Source organism: Ctenopharyngodon idella, chromosome 17 (genome assembly GCF_019924925.1).
Source record: "Ctenopharyngodon idella isolate HZGC_01 chromosome 17, HZGC01, whole genome shotgun sequence".
In the NCBI taxonomy this organism is placed as follows: domain Eukaryota; kingdom Metazoa; phylum Chordata; class Actinopteri; order Cypriniformes; family Xenocyprididae; genus Ctenopharyngodon; species Ctenopharyngodon idella.
The window spans coordinates 2,931,887-2,953,779 of record NC_067236.1 but is presented as its reverse complement, the minus strand read 5'-3'; the positions used below and the strand labels follow the sequence as shown (position 1 = coordinate 2,953,779).

The 21,893-nt window shown below is 36.5% G+C and overlaps 1 protein-coding gene across 1 annotated transcript in view; it reads right to left on the bottom strand.

Moving 5' to 3' along the window:
• Positions 1-21,893, bottom strand: part of akap6 (A kinase (PRKA) anchor protein 6) — a 156,325-nt gene that overhangs the window by 101,942 nt on the left and 32,490 nt on the right. Inside the window, 2 exon segments of the mRNA XM_051868342.1 lie at positions 2,385-2,481; positions 14,468-14,590. Of these exon segments, the coding sequence (XP_051724302.1) occupies positions 2,385-2,481; positions 14,468-14,590 (220 nt within the window).

Sequence of the window (21,893 nt, the reverse complement as noted above, 5' to 3'; positions counted from 1 at the left end):
ACTAATAATAATGCTCATGGCATTATCATAATCACCACCATCATCTAAATCATTAAAACCAACCTCTGGTAAAAAATAAAATATTGAACAAGTTAAATGATAATATCTTCCTCTTTTCTAATCAACAGATGTGAAAAAACAAGGCATTTGATTTTCACGCCACTTGATGGTGGTGACCCGAGCCAGACCGAGAGTGTGTTTTTGCATCTGATGAGGACTTGAGCGTTCAGTTAATCCCTCAGTATTATGGGATGCTTCTATTTTCAAAACCTATCATGTGTCCGCTGCGTCTCGACCAGCCACAATCAGCATCTCCGTCTGCAAATCCTATTTGTTCAAAGTAATTAAAAAGCATAAATTAAGATAAATACGGTCGAGGCGGAAGTTGGGCTTCTGGAGTGTGACCCTGCATTGTGCCTGGATCAGGCCTCTCGTCGCAGCCGACGGCGTTCTGTGATGAAAGCTGCGACTTGTACCTGTGGAGTGATGCCTGCCTGCTGAGTTGCTAAGATACGAGACAAGGTGGTCAAGGTGGGAAGTTGATAGGAGATTGCTCTTAATCACAGAGCTGAAATTAAAGGGGAAAACAAGATTTTCTTGCTCTTTTGAAATTAATATGTACTATGAGTGTCTACTAAATGAGTGTCTATAATGAGAAGTAAAAATCTTTCTATTTTACATCTTTTCTAATTCAAACATTTTCATTAAGAATTATATTATCAGCATAACAATTTAAGTGGAAAGTTACTAAAAAATGTACACTACTTTCATAAAATCTTTGGTTTGTCAACTTTTGCTATAATGACTGCAGCACTTAAGTTGGAATCCAAAACCTGATGTTCTCTGGTATGATTTGAGAATGATCCAAAGAATATCTTAAGCTTTATTGGAAGAAAATCTAACCATACGTTCAAAAAGTCACATGATCAATGACAATAATTTACAAGCATTTGATTAATGACATAGAAATAATGCATCTGTTTTTTTTGTTTTTCTGTTTTTCTTAGCTTTATTTGGTTTCCCAAGATCCTAAAACTTTGGAATCCAACAAGATTTTCAATGTGGTCTCAGAATCCTGTATGTTGCCTTCAAATAACCCAAAATATGGAAAATATGATCTATGATATCTAACATTTAAATTACCGTTTACAAGTTTGGGGTCAGTAAGATTTTTTTTAAATAAAATAATACTTTTAACAAGCAATAATGCATTAAATTTATGTATATTGACAGCAAATACATATATAATGCGTATAATATTATATTTATTCAATTTCTATTTGCTGTTCTTTTGAACTTTCTATTCATCAGTATCCTAAACAAAAATTATCATGGTTTCCACAAAAATATTAAGCAGCACAACAGTTTTCAACATCATAAGATGTTGAGGATCATAATAATAAATAATTCTGGATTGCCAAATCAGCATATTAGAATGATTTCTAAAGGATCATGTGACACTGAAGACTGGTGTAATGGAGTATTGACATCACAGGAATACATTACATTTTAAAGTATATTAAAACAGAAAACAGTTATTTTAAATTGTAATATTTCACAATATCACTGTTTTACTGTATTTTTGATTAAATAAATGCAACCTTTGTGAACATAAGAGACATCTCTCAAAAACATTTAAAAAATCTTGCCAACCCTAAACTTTTGAACGATAATGTATTCAAACTGTAGAATATAGTAAAAGAAAAAGTAGAATATGGTCTCTTTTAAATCAAAATGTTTACTTACTTCACTAAATACACATTTCTGGTCCTAAAGTACACATTATTCCAAAGGAGGAAATAAAGTATAGACTGGCCCCTTTAAGAAGATCCCTACGGAAGGTTGGGTTATAGTAAAGGTGCGAGTGTGCATGTTTGTGTTTGTATAGTTGGCAGGGAGCTGTTGTCATGCTGTGGCACCACAGGACAGGACTGTCAGGGCATTATAAGGAACCACTCCTGCCTCTGAGAACCATCTGCATATTTAATGGTAGCCGGCTTTACCCAGCAGAGACGAGACATACCAGCAGGGAGGTCAGCTGAGTGGATTTGTGCATTTGCCGAGCACTCGGCGAGACTCTTCAGGTGAATAATCACAGATATTGTAGAGGAACGAGTGTCTGCAATGGCCTCTGACTCCTCAGCCTGCTGTTCTTAATTCCTGCTCTCTTCATATACGGCTTTGGAAGTGCTTGGCCGGCCACAGCACCTGCCTCTCCGCTTTATCCCAAAACTCAATTCAGCGGGCCGTGCGCCATTTGTAATGTATGTGAAAAGGCGTGCGCTCTGTGGTTCAGAAGCGGTTGCTTGAGGATTTATAAATTCTGAAGGTCACTATGTTAATACAAACATTAATAATAAATGTGTGGCTCGGCAGAACTGTACCTGATTTGTGGGAGGTGATGAGTTCCAGGAGCTGCCGTCCCTCCTCCAGGAGACTGTCTTTCAGAGCACTGTGACTGTCCACGTTGAGTTTGAAACTCTACACACACGTGAACACAAAAACGACATGTCAGCGCAAGGGAAATAATCTTGGTTCATTTTTTTTCTCCTCCTTTACACTTTCTTTCCTCTTCGGATTTTCCTCTTATTTTCCATTAGAACATCTTCATACACAAATGCACACAAAAAAATGTCATCACTCATCCAACAGGAGGATTCAAATGTTGCTCTTTCATTGCTCAAGGGAGTTAATGGGTGAGTTTCCTATTTTGCCTAAAGAAAAAATTAAGCCTGTTTTTAGAAATACTAACTTTTTTCATTGTTTTCATGACAATTAAGGGCATTTTTCCCATTTAGACTCCTTAGCTATTAAAAGAGCAACCCAAGATATTAATAAAAAATCAGGAATAAAAAAATAGAAGGAAAAAAAAAACTAGACAGCTCTAACATTAAATAAGGAGCAAATTTGTTAGATTTTTCTTTAAATCATTACAATATTTTGTTTTTACTGTAATAAAGTATACAGGGAATACATGAAAATATATTTTTTTAAAAATAACTAACAAGCAAAAGATAAAAGTCTTAATTAACATAATTTTTTTCCCTACAGGATGCAATGGGATGCATGTGAAATCAGTTTTAATAAATATTTTATTGTTCACAGGTTACTATTTTATAACTCAGGAATCTAAATACATTTCTCATTTCATACATTTCTCATTAGATTCTTCTTCATTTTGGGGGGAAAAATACAAATAGAAAATTCACATTTAGTAATAGTATATATAAAGCTATAAAATGAACGTGTATAGTGGCTCAGAATATTTGATCGGAAAGAATTTGATGAGTCCATATTGAAGAGATCTCTTTAGAAACTGAGAACTTCTTGCAAAAGTCGCAATTTGCTCTCCAATTATTCTCAATGCAACCTAGGAGAAATAACTGAGATATTAAGGAGATCTCATTTAGGATGTTTCTTTCCTACAGGACTCAACGGGACACATGAAATCAGTTAACTCCTCATCTGGTTTCATCCCTATGAAACAAACACTCATAAGTCACATTAAGTGCTTCAGCAAGAATGTATATAATCTCCTGCTGCGCTGTCGACACAACCTTTAAACACCCTTCACACACTCCTTGATCTCAAACGAGCATTATTCATACATCCTCAGAGGAATGAAGCCCATCTCTCTGTATTTGTCCGAGTCTATCCCGCCATCCGTGCGCCGCTGAATTATTAACAAACGACAGCCGTCCCTCTAATTCATCATCCGTGGCATAAACTAATATTCAAATGATGTTATAAAACTGAAGCCGTTTCTCCCACAGTCGCGCCCTCTAGAAAATGACCTCAGGGCTGAGCAACAGCGTTCCTGTCTCTCTATTTCTGTCTAAAACTCACAATACAGTGTGGCCCTCAGGATCCATCAGTCGGGTTTTCTCCAACTCTCAGTCATGTGTACGTCTCCCAACAGGCTGCCCATTTACTGTGATGTCTCTATTTCAACGATAACCTTTTTTTTTTTTTTTCGCTCTAAACCCCAACCAAACACTCTTTTCCCCCCTACTCTCACCCTCCAGTGGGTGCGGCAGCGGTTGGGAGAGAAAAAAAAACTTTCATGTTGATTGGTTTTGATAATACCCAGCGCTCTCGAACGGAGGGCTCTCCAATTCCTAAGTATAATCAAAGAGTGGAGAGCATTATCCTGTGTCCGCGAGGAAAAAGGGGGTGGTGAGGGATGCGCTTTTGAAGATGTGCGAAGGGGCGACGGGTGGGAACGAGGGGGGCGGTGGGCCGTACTCCCACAGGGGGCCCGCAGTTGAGGCGCCTAGAGCCATCCTCACCTTCGATTCTCATCTCCTCAGATCTCCCTCTGCCCTGTTTCACGCCATTACCGACCGTTCTGATCTGACCAGCACCACGGAGGGCAGCAGGAGCCGCCAAGGCCCGTTTTCACCTTCAGCTGTCTGACGGCCTGCCTGTCTGTCTGACAGCAAAACTGACAGAACGATGCAACAACTTGAATACACGAGATCTGCTCTGTAAAGTGTATCCATTCCGTCCTGCTGTCACAAATGTCTGTTCATACATGCAGTCTAGCATACTACTCTTACTAATTGTGGAGTATGGATACTTTAAGGACAATTTTCTGTATGAGTAGAATGGACTGCGACTATGTTTGTTAAAATGTGTAGAGTACAACCTGAGCGTACTGTGTGGAATAATATATGGCATGATTCAATACGTTCAACCTTGCAATTCCAGTTTGATAAAAGAACTAGAGGCCAGATTCACGAAACATTCTTAAGAATAAACTTTTTCTTATCTGCTAATTTCTTATTTTCTAACTTAAGAATACACTACTGGTCAAAAGTTTGGAATAATTAAGATTTATACTTCTAAAAGAAGATTCTTATGCTCATTAAGGCTGCATTTATTTGATCAAAAATACAGTAAAAGCAGTAATATTGTGAAATATTATTACAATGTAAAATAACTGTTTTCAGCATCATTACTCCAGTCTACAGTGTCACATGATCCTTCAGAAATCATTCTAATATCATTCTAATACTCCAAACTTTTCGTAATGTAAAGTTAAAGGATTAGTTCATTTTAAAATGAAAATTACCCCAAGATTTACTCACCCTCAAGCCACCCTGGGTGTATATGGCTTTCTTCTTTCTGATGAACACAATCGGAGATATATTAATAAATATCCTGACGCATCCGAGCTTTATAATGGCAGTGAACTGGGCCAACAAGTTTGAAGCTCAAGAAAGTGCATCCATCCATCATAAATGCACTTCACAGGGCTCCGGGGGGTTAATAAAGGCCTTCTGAAGCGAAGCAATGCATTTGTGTAAGAAAAATATCCATATTTAACAAGTTATAAAGTAAAATATCTAGCTTCCGCCAGACCACCTTCCGTATTCATCTTACAAAAAAAGTGTAATGCCTCTCACAGTTCAAAAAGCTTACGATACTTGTTAAATATGGATATTTTTCTTACACAAACGCTTTGCTTTAGAAGGCCTTTATTAACCCCCCGGAGCCCTGTGAAGTACGTTTATGATGGATGGAGGCACTTTCTTAAGCTTCATAATCGTTGGTCCCGTTCACTGCCATTATAAAGCTTAGATGCATCAGGATGTTTATTAATATAACTCCGATTGTGTTCATCAGAAAGAAGAAAGTCATATACACCTAGGATGGCTTGAGGGTGAGTAAATCTTGGGGTAATTTTCATTTTAAAGTGAACTAATCCTTTAAGAATATTCTTTTCTTTTTAGTTAAGATTGTTCTAAAGACAAAACTTACTTATGATATCTACAATAAAAAGGTTTATTTTGCATTTTAGTGCCATTATGTGTAAAAACATATTTGCAGACCAGCAAAATAATGATTTGTCACCATGGAAATGCAAGGTCAAAAAGAGTCCACTGCATTGTGGGATACATTATGGGATACAGTGCGCTCTGGTTGTATACTGCACATTTCGGCAAATGTAAGCAGGTCCCCTGGGCATTCTGTGCATTCAGGAAATGCATACTATGAACAGTATACATACTAAATCCTGTAGTAATAGTATGGTAGCATGCTATTCCAAACATTGCCTTACAAATGTTGATCTTTGCATGTGAAAATTGTATGCAGTACATATGACATAATGTAAACCCTTAAAGCCAGACATTTATTGAACCTTAAAAAAAAAAAAAAAAATCTGAAAAAAGTGTTTTTGTTGAGTATCATATTTGACACATCAGACTTTTATGTACAATGATATAGGAGAATATGGAGCTCATACTCAAGGAGGGGGGTGGGGGCACCTCAATTTTATTCAGAGGACCAAAACGGATGAAAGATAAGCAATTTGGTCCAGCTGCTGATATTTCTATGGCTAAAAAGTAAGATGAAATTCTGATAGCTTGTAATGTAAATCAATGAGGTCTTTATAACAGTATAGCGTACTTATATATAATGCATATTTTAAGGTGTTTGTTCAATATATAGTTGTCACTATCTCCCAATAATATGTAGGATAATATTTAAATGCTTAGTATTATGATCAAAGCTCTATAGTTTTTATTATGGAGAGAAACACATATAATGCAATGCAATACAATGATGATTAAAGATGTACAAATAAACATTCCTCCAAAGCCTGATGTATCATATTTTAACATGATATTTCTAAAAAAAGACACGTGAACCATGACCAGAAGATGGGCATTTTAAGTATTACTGTATACTAAAAGGCCTTTTACCTTGTTAAAAAAAAAAAAAGACTATCAATCAGATGACAGAAGAAATGTAGTAGAATGTGTACTGGATTTTCAGCAAAGTTTTGATCATGTTGATTATTTAGAGACTTTAAAAATGTGTGTATCAAATATGATACAGTAGATTTACAGGTTTAAGAAGGCAATACAAATAAACAGTCCAATTTTCAGAATAACATCTGAAAGTATTAATCATATACAAGTAGACAAGCCCTAAGTTTAGTGACTTGGAAAGTACAGAAATGGCCGTCATACATATTAAACGGATGGTCTAGTGTCTGAGACCGTCTGAGGGTGAAGCGAGAGGACCGAGAGTCTCTCTCTCAACTTTGTGCCATCAGAACGCGCGAGCGGGACAAGACGGGTGATGGATCAGCAACTGAGAGAATTTATCACTCGTGACAGACACGAGAGAAAGTGAGGAGAGCTTATTTATGACTTCGGATACAGGCTGAAATTGATATCCTTTACAGAGCTAAACGCCTTTAAAATGAGTAAACAAACTGAAGGCAAAAAAGGCAGAATAAACAGATATCCATCACTGATTTATGCTACAAAAAATGCTCTAGTAATAGGGTGTAATATCAATATTTGCTGCACATGGCAAGGACACTCTTATACTGTATTTGACGGCATAAAAAGCAAGCTGTAATAATCCCATCAGCTATAACTGAGGCGATATCTGTATCACATAATCTTATTAAGAGACTCTTTATATCAATTTGTGCAGCTCCAATTCAAGGTTCAGCATAAGCAATAATGCAACACACGTCATGTTTTTTGAAACGAGGATGTGTGAGAAGCAAAATATATTGTTACGAACACCTCAACAACTGAAAGATAAAAAAAAAAAATCCTGTCAAGTTTCAAGGTGTGAAAAATGTTCTTACATCCATTTCATCATCACCTTTACCTTGAAAACCTTGACTCAAAGAGAAAATCCAATGTGCTGCTCATGAATGAAACCTCACAGTTAGAGCGCACAAAGCCCAAATCTGCATTTTAAGTTGATTCCTAAAGCAGGTGTGTGTTTTGTTTGCCATTATGGTACAAATTTGTTTTGCATCTTCAACCGTGAGGTGATATGTGCTTTGTTTTGCTAGCTCGACGTGTGATATATCTGCGTGTGTTTGTGTGCGAGCAGATAGACGGGACACAGTGCTGCTGCCCCGCTCTGAGCTGAACGCCCGGCTAGGATCAGACATGAGGGCAGACAGGTTATCGCTTACTTGACATCAATAGATGTGCCACAGCAACCAGTGGACCACAAACCTCCCCTTGTCCTAATCCCCAAATCAGAGAGAAAGAGAAAGAAAGGTGCTAGCCAAGGAGGTGTCTAGAGATTGGGGTTTGTGGTGTGCAGGTTTGAAGGAATTTGCGAATTATGGGATGGGGTAGAATTGTTCACCTGTTTTTTTTTGTTGTTGTTGTTGTTGTTTTTTTTGTTTTTGTTGTTTGTTTTTTTTGGGGGGTGTCACAAAAAAAAAGAAAGAAAAAAAAGAAAATTCAGTCATGATTTACTCACCTTCATGTCATTCCGGACCTGTATAACTAACTTAAATTATGTTCTATCTTGTTTGGACCCCAACATTTCACAAAACAGCCACTTCATACTTTATAACATGTCAAACCTTGAAGCAGATGGGCTCCAGCAGCAGAACACTATACCAGGTGCCACTCCTGTCAGCTAAGAACAGGAAACTGAGGCTACAGTTCGCACAGGCACACCAAAATTGGACAAAAGAAGATTGGAAAAATGCTGCCTGATCTGAACAGTCTCAATTTCTGATGTGACATTCAGAATTTGATGTAAAATAACAAAAAAGGATGGATCCATCCTTGTATGAATGGTTCGGGCTGGTGGTGTGGTGGATGTTATCTTGGCACACTTTGGGCCCCTTAGTACCAATAAATGCCACAGCCTACCTGAGTATTGCATCCCTTTATGACCACAGTTTACCCATTTTCTGATGGCTACATCCAGCAGGATAACACGCCATGTCACAAAGCTCAAATCATCTCAAACTGTTTTTTTTTAACATGACAATGAGTTCACTATACTAAGATGGCCTCCACAGTCACCAGATCTTAAATTCAATAGAGCACCTTTGGTATGTGTAATGGGAGATTCACATCATGGACCCATGGACCAAAACCACTGAAGAATGTTTCTAGCACCTTGTTGAATCTATGCCATAAAGAATTAAGGCAGACAAAAGGAGGTCCAACCCGGTACTAGCAAGGTGTACCTAATAAAGTGGCTGCAATTTTTCTATGTAAAAAATTTATTTAAGAAAAATGTTGTTATATATTACGATATTCATAAATGTGTTCATTTCAAGACCACATGCTTATTTAAAAGGAATTCTGACTGATCCTAGTATGTTGAAAGTAGTATGCTGAAGATGCCCAGATGGTGACTATCTCTGGTGCATTTCGAAGTTCATGGATATTTTTTTGGATGATATTCTCCACACAACCTTGCGCTACGAAAGAAGACGAGTTTGTGAAGTTTTCCCAGTAAATTTAACAACTTAAAGCCTAAGGTCATTTGCTGGCCACCAAGCTGGTGGTTTGATGGTTTTAAAGGGGTTTTGAGCAATTGAGTCAGTGGGTCAGGGTGAAACCAGATACTGTAATACCAGTAAACTACTGTGTACCTTAGGCTAGTTCAGCAGTGTTATCTTTTTCAGATGGAGAAAAACTATGAGGAACACAAGGCCGAAGCTGCAGTTTTTAAAATGCTTAAAGGTGCAATATGTAAAAATTTTGTCCGCTAGAGGTTGCTAGAGGCCTATTCAAAACAAAGGCGTAGCTTGATGACGGCAAGTTTGAGCGCGGAATCTTGGGACATGTGGTCTTCACCTCAACGGACGGTGTAAACAATCGGGATAGGACTCAGGAAGAAATCATGTTCAAGGATGCGGTTATTAACGTTACTGTAGTATGAAGCAGAGCAGGACCAAGTGTTGTGGGAGCTGAACGAGGCTGCTGGAGCGATTGCGCAACACGCCTCACGAGCAGCGGAACTTTTATTATGCCACAGTCGCTGGCGCCGCTTCTGCTTTTCCGGTCATGAGTATGAGGTAACACAGCTCTATTTATCATATTAGATACATTCGAGAGTGTTGTAAATGATGTTATAACATTACTCTGTGCGTTCGCTCGGTGGCTGCTGTGAGACACTTGTTTGAGACACACTGCAGTAAGCTAGACCGATTTTAGAATATCATGTTAAATGCTGGATGGCTTGTGTTGATAAATGGCATGCAATTAATTTTAAAACGTATTGTATGATGGAGAAAATTCTGTATTATTGTTACTAAAAATAAAGCTGCATCTGATTATGCCATGTTAGCTACTTGACAAAATAGTGTTTTTCTCTGAGGCATGGTAAAGCATGGTACTCGCAAAAAATAACAGCAAGACTAAACGTGTTGAGCTATATAACAATAATTAGTTTTCTGTCTATAAACGTAACCAAACAGTTGTTCCCTTGTCTATTAAAACGTGATATTTTAAAGCGTCTTTGGTGTTTCCATGGTTTTTACAAAATAAAACCGGAAACCGAGGGTAACGCGGGTATGACGCAATTGTCAGGCGACTCCTCACACGTCCCGGAGCAGTCTAATGTTTTGAGGCGAATGTGTGGCTGTCAGTCACCACACCGGTGGATACTGTACTTCGGATTCGGAATCACAGATTGTAGTCTTGAAAGTATGACCAAAATAAGAATTTTCACTGGAAAATGTCATCTGAACAAGTAACAAATCTGTCACTTTTGTTCTGACCAACTGAGAAAAAAAAAAGCATTACAATAAATCGCGCAACCAATGGTGATTAAATCTACTGATTGCTTAGCTCAGATCACGTCAAACTGTGCAAATTATTGTTGTTATAGTTTGTTCTCAAATTGTTAATGTTAACAACATCAGCTTTGCGTGAATACATGTATTTAGTGTGTATTAGCGTTACCTGTAGACTTCAATTTCTGTACAGTCTAATCCCTAAGGTTAATTTATCAATCCACCATCAAAATGATAAGTTTAATTATTCCAGCTGCTGTGAGAAAAGAATATAAATGATCCGTCACCTGCAGCATCCTTACATGTGATATAGCCTACTAGCTGGTAGGGCTGCACGATTATGACAAAAATCATAATTGTCGATTATTCCCTTGAAATTGTAATTGCGATTATTAATTACGATTATCACAATTTACATTGAATGATGTTTTGATTAGCTTTATACCATTGTTTGAAGCAACTGCATGCCATATGTTTGTATAAAAATAAAAACAATCTGAAAACACAATTTTTTATTGTTTTTCTATAGCATTAAACCTCAAATGTCAACTATATATTGGTTTGGTTTCTTCTTTAAATAATAATATTTAAAAAGTCAACATATGCATGGTATAATAATAGGGGCTTTTGCCACCAGTGTGGTTCCCCGAGAACTAATGTTCCCTTAGGGCCTGAAGTGACGTAAACTGCACTTGTTGTTGCTACTTTTATTTTGACAGCACTGAAAACTGTTCAGACAGGTCCTGAGCACACAGCGCTCGCATTCTCCGTCTTCATTAGTTTATGATCTGTTTAACAGTCCTGTCTAATACGTTATTAGATAGAACTGTTATACAAAGAAAGTAGACAATATAGTATAAAAAGTAGAAAGTAAGTATATGAAACAGTATTAGCTTTTGCCGTGCACGTGTGGTTGATGCCCAATGTCGCTAGCTTAGCAGAAATAACGTACATAATCATGTTTCGCTTGGTCTGCTCAACGTCGCTCTGGATTTTCTCCTTAGCGTACGGTTCAGAGGTCCATCTATGGCGTATTCACTATTTACAAGGCGGAATTTGCAAGCGGAATAACTAAACGCGTCTATAGTGAGGAAACGGATCTGCTTGTGTGCGAGGTTAAAGTGCGCGAGCAGACCATCTACGGGAAAAGCCAGATTCCACCAAAGCATTTTTATTTTTATACACACAATAATAATCTTTTACATTGTAATCCTTTTATTTTTAATATTTGGCATGTTTGTGTGCTGCTGCGCTTCCCTGTGTGTATAATAAGCAGAATGCACGCGCGTTGCGCACCCGCATATAGGCGCATATTACTAACGTGCTCTTTAAATAACAAAACAAATATTGCGCCATTGACTTTAGACCAGGTTTCAGTTGGTCAATGGCGCAGTCTATTTCAGCTGCCTCAAAATAGTAACGTGCCTTCAACGCGCCTGAACACACCTCGTTTTCAGACCAGCACGCGCATGGGCACACAAATGGGCGCAAATGCATTTGCTATTTAAACGTCACTGGTAGCTCCTTTTATGCTGGGTCAGACCTTTTACATTCTAAAGTAGTCGTGATTCGCCTCTCACAACATGACATGCTGATAACACACCACTTAAACACGCAGAATAATGTAAGTGGGTATATTTCCTTGTAATCGCGCCTTTGAATGATTACAAAATGTGGCATCCGTAATCGTAATCGCGATTAGAAATTCGATTAATTGTGCAGCCCTACTAGCTGGGACTCCTTCTTTATGTAAACAGACGTGATGTAATGATGCAAAGACGAATGGCAGCATACTCGAATCCCGCAGAAACCCACCAGTACTACCTGAATTAGAAAACATTATTACAAGCTTACCGTTGTGAATCGGGCTAAGGTAAGGAGATTTTTAACACTGGCTGGTTATTTACTTGCTCAAAATTTGATTTTGGATCATTTTTAACCAAAAAAAGTTATGGACTGCAGCTTCAAAGTAATTAATTTAGCTAGATCAGTGCATCAATTTGTGGTCTATTTTCCTGGAAGTGAAAGAATGTACATTTAAAAATTTCTATAAATTTTTTGTGTGTACTAGCACATAAATGACCTCTAAAATGTCATGGACTTACAGACATGGTGTAACAGCCACAAAACCCCAATTAAGCCTTCAAAGGTTTTTCCAAGTGTTTCATTAAGCTTTTTAAACATTGTCTGCTCAGTTCAAATCTATCTGAGGACGTCACCCAATTTTAACTGGGTGGTTTATGTACTAACTGATGTATAAAGAATGTCTTTAATGTTTGTGTGAATGTTGGAAAACAGGAGCACAACTCACTATCTGTGTGACTGGGGGCCCTTGTTTCTGCGTCTCATTTGCCAGTGGAGGCCGGTGTGTGTGTGTGTGTGTGTGTGTGTGTGTGTCGTTAATGTGATTCAGAGACCTGGATCCGCCACCCAGTGCAATCAATAGCGGTTTCATTTCACAATCTCTCAATGCCTTATAAAGAAAGCCCACTCCTTTTCTCTCTCTCTCCTCTTCCTACCCTGCAACAGCCAACCTCCTCCTCACGGCTCTCCCGTGGGTACCGGAAAGATCCGTGCTCACAGGCACACACATATATGCGCACGGACACAAACACACACACGCTCCCCACCTGCCAGCTGGACTTAATGCCCAGACATTAAACCTGTGAGCACATCCTGAGAGCCCCAAACGCTGGATGAGAGACAGCAAGTGTGTGACCCTGCTCTCTAAATCAATAAAAATGGGTGAAGCCCCTCACTATAAAACACAATGTGATATTCCTCCTGCAGTACAGATGGGCTGCACACAGACAGACAGATAAACAAACAGTGTCGCTGGTGCACACGATACGATTCTGATATGGGTTACTAAGGGTTTCGTATTGCCATTGGAAAGACAACTCTTAAATGAGATTTCTTTAATAGTTCTCCTATACAGTAATGAGATTTAACAGAGGACACATAGAGAACTTTGCTCAAGTCTCCTGTTTCTCAGATTTTTCCCCAGAAAAAAGTAATCACACATCAGCTCTGACGTTTCAGAGGAAAGCTAATAGTCGAAGACCAATAAAAAGTCAACGTGTATAATATAATATAATATAATGTTAAGTTATACATATTTATTAACACATGTACATTTATAATGAACTTTTGGTAATATAATAAAATAATAATATATATATATATATATATAAAAATATGATTTGTGCAGTACATTATAGATTATTTATTTAAATAATATACTATAATATATGAAATAATAGTTAAATTATACATGTTAAAAAAAAAATATATATATATATATATATATATATAAAATTTACAAAATTTACAATATAATTTACAATATTATTTTTATAAATTTTATTTAAAAGTTAGACACAAGTACATTTACATACTTTTGGTAATATAATAATATAATTAAATATATTTATAAATATTCATAAAAATATGATTTGTTCAATAAATTATAGATTATTTATTATATATAATATAATATAACATTATGGTTATTTTACAGAAATTTACACTAAATTAAAAATTATTTATTTATCTAATATATTATTGTAAAATTGTAACTTTCAAGACCAAAAGATCTGAACTACTTTAAGGGTCTACTTCAATTTTATAGCTCTAAAATCTTACTGTATGTCAGATACTTACTAGTTTGTGCCCATTTTTATTTCTCCTAAGGAATTTTTAATATAAACATCTAAGACCAAATTAATACTTAAATTAAACATGACTGAAGAACATGATAAAAGTATGAAAGAGCAACAGTGAACAAAACATCAACATCTAAGATTATAAAATGAAAATGAATAAAAAATAAACGTAACCTGATCAATAGGGTAAAATATCTGACCATGGGCTCATTTGTTAACTTACATGAGTCTAAACACAATGAAGGATATTGATGCATAGACATTTACTCACAAGGTGAGTTTCCAGGTAGAGTTTGAGGCTGTCGATATCAGCTCTGGGTGGTGTCCAGTTGTCTGTGGTTTCTAAAGCATCTCTCAGCCAACAGATGAACTCATCCAGTTTGCTGACAAAACCCTGCAAGAGCAAACACACAACACACAGGCACATCAACATGGTCAAACACAGCAAATGTGATTGTTTTGACATCAAAAGTCTCGAAATATAAAAATCTGAACAAACCAAACAAACGTGTGTTACATCACAACACAACAAATAGGACAGAAAAAGAATCAAGTGTTTCGATAAGGTTTAATAAACTGATAAAAGTTTCGGAATGAGGGTTTGCATTTGTCAAAAGCACACAATGCTTAAGGGAATGTCACACAGTAACTGCCGTTCATGTGCCTCAATGGTTTTTTCAGTAAGAGCAGGTTCAATGTGCTCGGTGTGTAAATACTGCCATCTGCTGGACAAACGAAAAACTATACAGACTTCAACAGATGATTCCAGCCTAACCAAATACTGCCCTTAAAGGATTAGTTCACTTTCAAATGAAAATTAGCCCAAGCTTTATTTCCCTTTAAGCCATCCTAGGTGTATATGACTTTCTTCTTTCTGATGAACATAATCAGAGAAATATTAATAAATATCCTGACGCATCCGAGCTTTATAATGGCAGTAAACTGGACCAATGAGTATAAGCTGAAGAAAATGCCTCCATCCACATCCATACATCATAAATGTACTCCACATGGCTTCGGGGGGGTTAATAAAGGCCTTCTGAAGCGAAGCGATGCGTTTGTGTAAAAAAAAAAAAAAAAAGTTATGAAGTAAAATATCTAGATTCCACCAGACCACTTTCCGTATTGAAGTTACAAAGAAAGTGTAAACTGGCGTCACGTCAGTTACACTTTTTCCGTAAGTTGAATAGGGAAGGCACAGGACGTAGCGTAAGCTTTGTGAACTGCAAGAGTTTTACACTTTCTTTGTACGTTGTATACAGAAGGCGGTCTGGCGGAAGCTAGATATTTTACTTCATAACTTGTTTAAATATGAATATTTTTTTACACAAACGCATCACTTCAGAAGGCCTTTATTAACCCCCCGGAGCCGTGTGGAGTACATTTATGATGGATGGATGTGGATTGAGGCACTTTCTTCAGCTTCATACTCATTGGTCCAGTTCACTGCCATTATAAAGCTCAGATGCATTAGGATATTTATTAATATTTCTCAGATTATGTTCATCAGAAAGAACAAAGTCATATACACCTAGGATGGCTTGAGGTGAGTAAAGCTTGGGGTAATTTTCATTTGAAAGTGAACTAATCCTTAAAAGGAACAACTCACTGAAAAATCAAAAGTGTCATCATTTACTCACCCTAATCCAATATGACTTTTTCATCCATCCATACAAAAAAAAGATGTTTTACATAATGTCCAAACTGCTGTTCTACACAAAAGTCAATGAGGGGTTTTATATTGCACAAAGTACAAAAAAAAAAAAAAAAAAAAAAAACACAAAGTAGACAATATTAGCATCTATATCTATATTCCAAGTCTTCTGAAGTCATACAATAGCATTGTATGAGGAAGCGACCAAAATTTAAGTTGTTGTTCAATGATAATCTTCCATTTCCGCCACAGCTTTCAAATTTCATAAGACTTTAGAAGTCAGGTGGAGTTAAGGCTGGGCCACACCAAGGGACATCAGGCAATGTTGGGCCGATTTTGAGCATCAGCCTGCTTAGTTGGCTCTAGTCGGACGCCATCTGGGATTTTTAGGCCGATTCACCACGTAGAATTGACGTCAGGCCGGTACAAACAGAAGGCTGTTATAATTTTACGTCATCATACCTGAGCATTCGAATGCGCAAATATTTTCATAGTAACATAAGCCGACTGTAATGAAGAAAGAAAGTGATCAGCGTGATTGATATTCAAAATGGTAAGCAAGCGCTGCTTTGTTTACGGTTTATATATCTGCAGTCCTAGTTTTGGTATCCCTTTTTGAATGACAAAACCTTTGACAGTCACCTTTAGTCCTTTTGGTATGTTCAAGCACAGCTTTTTGGCTGACAGTCAGCTTTCATCGCCTTGGTGTGTTCCGTGCTTTATGATATTTCTATGATACTATTTTGTATTTTTGGTGCTCAACAGCAACTATCCACATTTACTTTCACTGTATGGAAATGAGAAGCTTGGACATTCTTCCAGGCATCTGCATTTGGAAGGAAAATGTATGACCTGAAGTTGAGTAAATGATGACAAAATTTTTCGAGTGAACTTTTTCTGTGGTTAACCAGAGGGTGAACGATGAGGATCTGAGCACTAATTAGTGACAAATATGCTCGTCTTCTTATGTCATATGTGCAAACGGATCAAATACCATTTTATAAAGTCTCCAATGAACCATCTGAATGTAATATGAGAAGATTTCATCCTTTCTCCATGGCAGCTCCTCCTGCTCATTATCTAACATTGGCGAAAATCAAAGATATTGATACAAATGACCTCTCCGCAAACGCTGGCTAAAAATCCCATAATTTATTGACTGTTTGGCCTTCGCCGGCAGTCAAGCTTTGATGTGGGTGAGACTGGCTGTTCTTTCAGAGCTAAATTCAAGAGAGGAATTAGATCTGTGTGAGAACGCTATTTTAAAAGTCAGAGTAAAGCCTGAACACTTCTAACAGTTTCTATTTGGTCTATATTGTTGAACAGTTCGACTGGACCTATTTTTGAGTTGGCAGGCTGTTTTGGTCAAGCTGGTTAGAGCAGGCAGACCACTTTTATGTTGAAAGAAAGCCCTCAAACTACTGCACATCTCTCCAGCTCTGCTGCAATATGGTACATCATATAGACCAAAGGAATTCTGCGAGATTGTGGCAGTCGATGGAGATCAATAGATACTGCCGCTAAATTATTCCCCTGGCAGGGACAGCGTGCGATTCACTCTCATCTCGTGCACTGATAAAGCTCTCAGAGCAGATGAATATGTAGCCGCTGGTCACGGCATTAACTGAGCTTGTCACCAGACCTGTTTGTGAGTGTATTACAGAGGGAGGAAGAGAAAATGAGACACGACTCCATGCCCCAGAGAAAGAAAAAGAAAGAGACACAGAGAGAGAGAGAAATTCATATACAGTATGAACTGAACACCCTCAGAAACCAATCACTGCTTTTATCACCATATTCACGTTGCCTGTTTATATGCATACAATAGGAATCGTTCACCCAAAAATGAAAACTTGTTGATTATTTAATCACCCCGATTTCCAAACCTGCTTGCTGTTATTTTCCTTTCAAATGGAACACAAAAGGAGACTCTTTGGAGAACAATCACACAGCTCTTTTCCATGAACAAAAAATAAATAAATAAAATAAAAACATTGCTTAATTGTCATGAAAATAATGTCACAACACAAAATAGGCTTCATTTTCTATATGCAACAAAAAAATATATTATCGTCCTATACATTATAATAATTTACATTATAAATATAATATTCCACAATATTTATACAAAAGTAAAATAGAAAATATTTCAATTATTCACTGCCCTCTGCAGCAGCTCCCAAATCAGAATTTCTATATCTAGATTTCCATTGGAAAAAGAAAAAAGCAACAAACAGCAAGTTTCTTATATATATTTATATATATGGTACTAAAAATGAAGATAAAGAATGACAGAGTGGGGGAAGCAGAGAAACAGAGAAAGAGAGAGACAGAAAAAGACAAGGAGAAGGGGAAGACGGGTTGGTGGCGTCACACTTGACTAGGCCCCTGAGACGCCCCCAAGAAGAGGCTTCAGCTGCCAGCTGTCTGTTGCCATGAGAATGAAGTCATCTCCAGCGGCTGAATACTAATGTAATCAATCACCTCCTCCTGTGACACGCATCATCTCAGGTGGATGTGGCTGCCTACCTCCGCCCGGTCCACTGAGCTTACTGCACACATGCATACACACTCACACACTTGCACACGCTTTCACTGGAATGAAAGGAAGGATTACAGCTGAAAACTTTTGAGGGCACCCTTCCCTTCACTAGTCATTCAACTCCATCAGATCGGCATGATTGCCGTGGTTACTGTTCATAAGACATGACGAGTGTTATGAAGTATATTTTAAAAGTGCTTCCTATGCTGTGGAGTCCAGGATTGATCCTCTTGGATGAAACAGAAGACTGAATTTGCAGGTGATAAAATATGAATTAGCGTGAACCAAAAGAGTTCCAGTGGATAAAGTCATGAGTCGACTGTGGCCAAAATGTGCCTACATAAGAATGAATGCGCAAATTATTGAGCACTCATAAAGTATAACCATAGTTTCCCACAAAATACCACAGTTACTAATGCAAACCTTGATAAATTTATATGACATTTCCTGCAAACAGTGAAAGAATCATTATATCATATTGCTTAATTTCTTTTTTTTTATTGACAATATTGGATGATACCAAGTTACCTATAAAAAAAATCTGTATTTTTTAAATACTGTATTTTTGGGTACTATGGCATATTTTTGAAACCAAAGCATCCTACAGTACCTGTCAAAAGTTTGGAACGTTTACAATTTTTTTTTATGTTTTTGAAAGAAGGCTCTTACGCTCACCAAGGCTGCATTTATTATTTCATCAAAATACAGTAAAAACAGTAATATTGTGAAATATTATTACAACTTAAAGTAAATGTTTTCTATTTTGATACATTTAAAAATATTATTTATTCCTTTGATGGTCTTCAGTGTCACATGATCCTTCAGAAATCATTTTAATATGCTGATTTGCTGCTCAGGTAACATTTCTTATTATTATCAATTTTGAAAACTATTTTGCTGATTGATACCATTCAAACATTTGTGGTAAGATTTAAAAAGAGAGAAATTAATACTTTTATTCATAAAGGATGCATTAAATTGATCAAAAGTGACAGTAAAGACATTTATAATGTTATAAAAGATTTATATTTAATAAATGCTTTATTAAATTTAATAAATGCAAATAAAAGCTGTTCAATGAACTTTTTATTCATCAAAGAATCCTGAAAAAAGTATCACCATTTCCACAAAATATTAAGCAGCACAATGTTTTCAACATCGATAATAATAAGAAATGTTACCTGAGCACCAAATCAGCATATTATAATGATCATGTGACACTGAAGAAGACTGGAGTAATGATGCTGAAAATTCAGCTTCGGCATCACAGTAATAAATTACAGTTTAAAATATATTCAAATAAAAAAGTTATTTTAATTTGTAATAATATTTCACAATATTACTGTTTTTACTGTATTCGATTAAATAAATGCAGCCTTGTTGAGCATAATAGACTTACTTGATTTTTTTTTATTATTGTAATGTTTCCAAACTTTTGACAGGTACTGTATATCAGAAAAAATTGGTTCACAAAAATCTAAATTATCTTGGTAAATAAACTTAATTTGATGCGATCATAATTAACTTAATTTCAAAAACAGAGAGGTTTCGGTTAGGTTGGTGTTCTTGGTGTATTTTTATATTTGACCACCAGATGGCGACAGTACGCCACTACGTCTCTGAGGCAGTAAACCAAACAGTAAAACTAAACTCAAGTCCAAAAGTCAGGAAACAAAAAAAAAAATTTATGATTTAGATCTCAACAGCAATGTATTTTTGAAAGAACACGGATAATAATTACAATAATACAAAGAAATGGCAGCTTTGTACTAAAAAAGGTTAATGCAGCTAGATTGCTAAATAATAGCTGAGTTCGAAACAGAATATTATCTTACTACTTACTGCATCAGGATATACTGCCTAAAATAATATATAAATAATAATGATAATAAGTTAAACCGTATGCATTATACCATGATAAACATTTCAAAAAATAGTATGCCACATTGTCACATTTTAAAGGACCTCAATAGTTTGACTCATGATATTGCATGCGAGTGGCATTCAGTTAGCATTATTGTTGGCTCCTATGACAGCCTGCTTGTTCGTTAGTTGCTTTGGATAAAAGCATCTGCTAAATGAACAAATATAAAATGTAATCTTTGAAATTTGCATATTTAATCCATGTAGAATTATTTTAATAATGTCTTAGCCTTTGTGTGATGCGTGAACAATAAGTTGGACACATTGCATTATGGGATACAGTATTCCCTGCAGTAAGCTCTGCTCATTTCAGCAAATGTACTAGGTCATCTGGGTATTCCCATGCATACAGGAAATTTGCATAGTGTGCAAAGTGTACATACTATGTACTTCAGCAACAGTAAGAGTAGCATGGTAGTATGTCTGACAAGTTTGGGTTTCCTCAAGCACCCGGGTCCTTTATAAATGATTGCATGTTCTTAATTTTGTAGCTAATCATTTAATTACAGACTTGGGACTGAAGAGAGGTTGTCAAGGAGCGCAATCCTGTTAATTAAGCTTTGAATATTAGCAAAAGGCTGAGGTGGCTTGTTAGTTCATTACCCCTTTAGTTATCAGCTGTTTTTAATATCTGCTTAGTGTAGTGACACATATTAGCTGCCGCCTCTATGTGAATGAGGATTAAGGCATACAAATTACTTCCTTAATGATTATATCCCTTTTAAATTAGATATGAACTGTAGAACTGTGATAAATGTAAGGTTAACCATTGAGAAGGTCAGCATTAACACTTAGTTGCTTGTTTACCTTTGTTGAGTGAATGGCTATCTACAGAATAGTTTACTAACACACTACTCTTACTCTAATTCTGCAATATATAGCATGTATATTAGGATGACATGTATTTGCCAAAATGAGCAGTATACAAGGACAGTATACTGGACAGAATACCACAATGCAACCAGTACATTTTTGTGCTATCTGAAGTGGAAGTTACTACATCCATTCATTACTTGACCTGACTGCTGAAAATCAAAACTAAGTAACAGTAACTGTAACTAAACTGCACTCATATGCAACATGGTGACTAGGGCTGGGCACTGACACAATTTTCACGATTCAATTCGATTTCTATTCGCATGCTTGGGATTCGATTCAATTACGATTTCGATTCGATTCGTTTCGATATTGATTATTTTAGATGTAGTATATTAGTATATCTCTCAAATAATGCTGTAAACTACACATGGGAGTCAGTTGGTACTACTTTACTATAATATTGAAGGTTAAAATTAACTTACTAGGTACAAATATGCCTAAAGATACGCTGTATATACGGCATCTAAACAGAAACACTTTTGTTTCCAGAGCAAGGGAGCCAAATCTGAGAACTAAAACCACTGAGTTATCCATCCTGGTGTCTGTGAACTCCACTCAGATAAATATACAAACACTTAAATTACACTAAATTATGTTTTTTTTATAATAAATAAAGTTTAGAATTACATAATCATATTTCTACTCCAGTTCGTTTTTTTTTTTTTAAATATAAACATTTAAATCGTGGCTGTCATAACT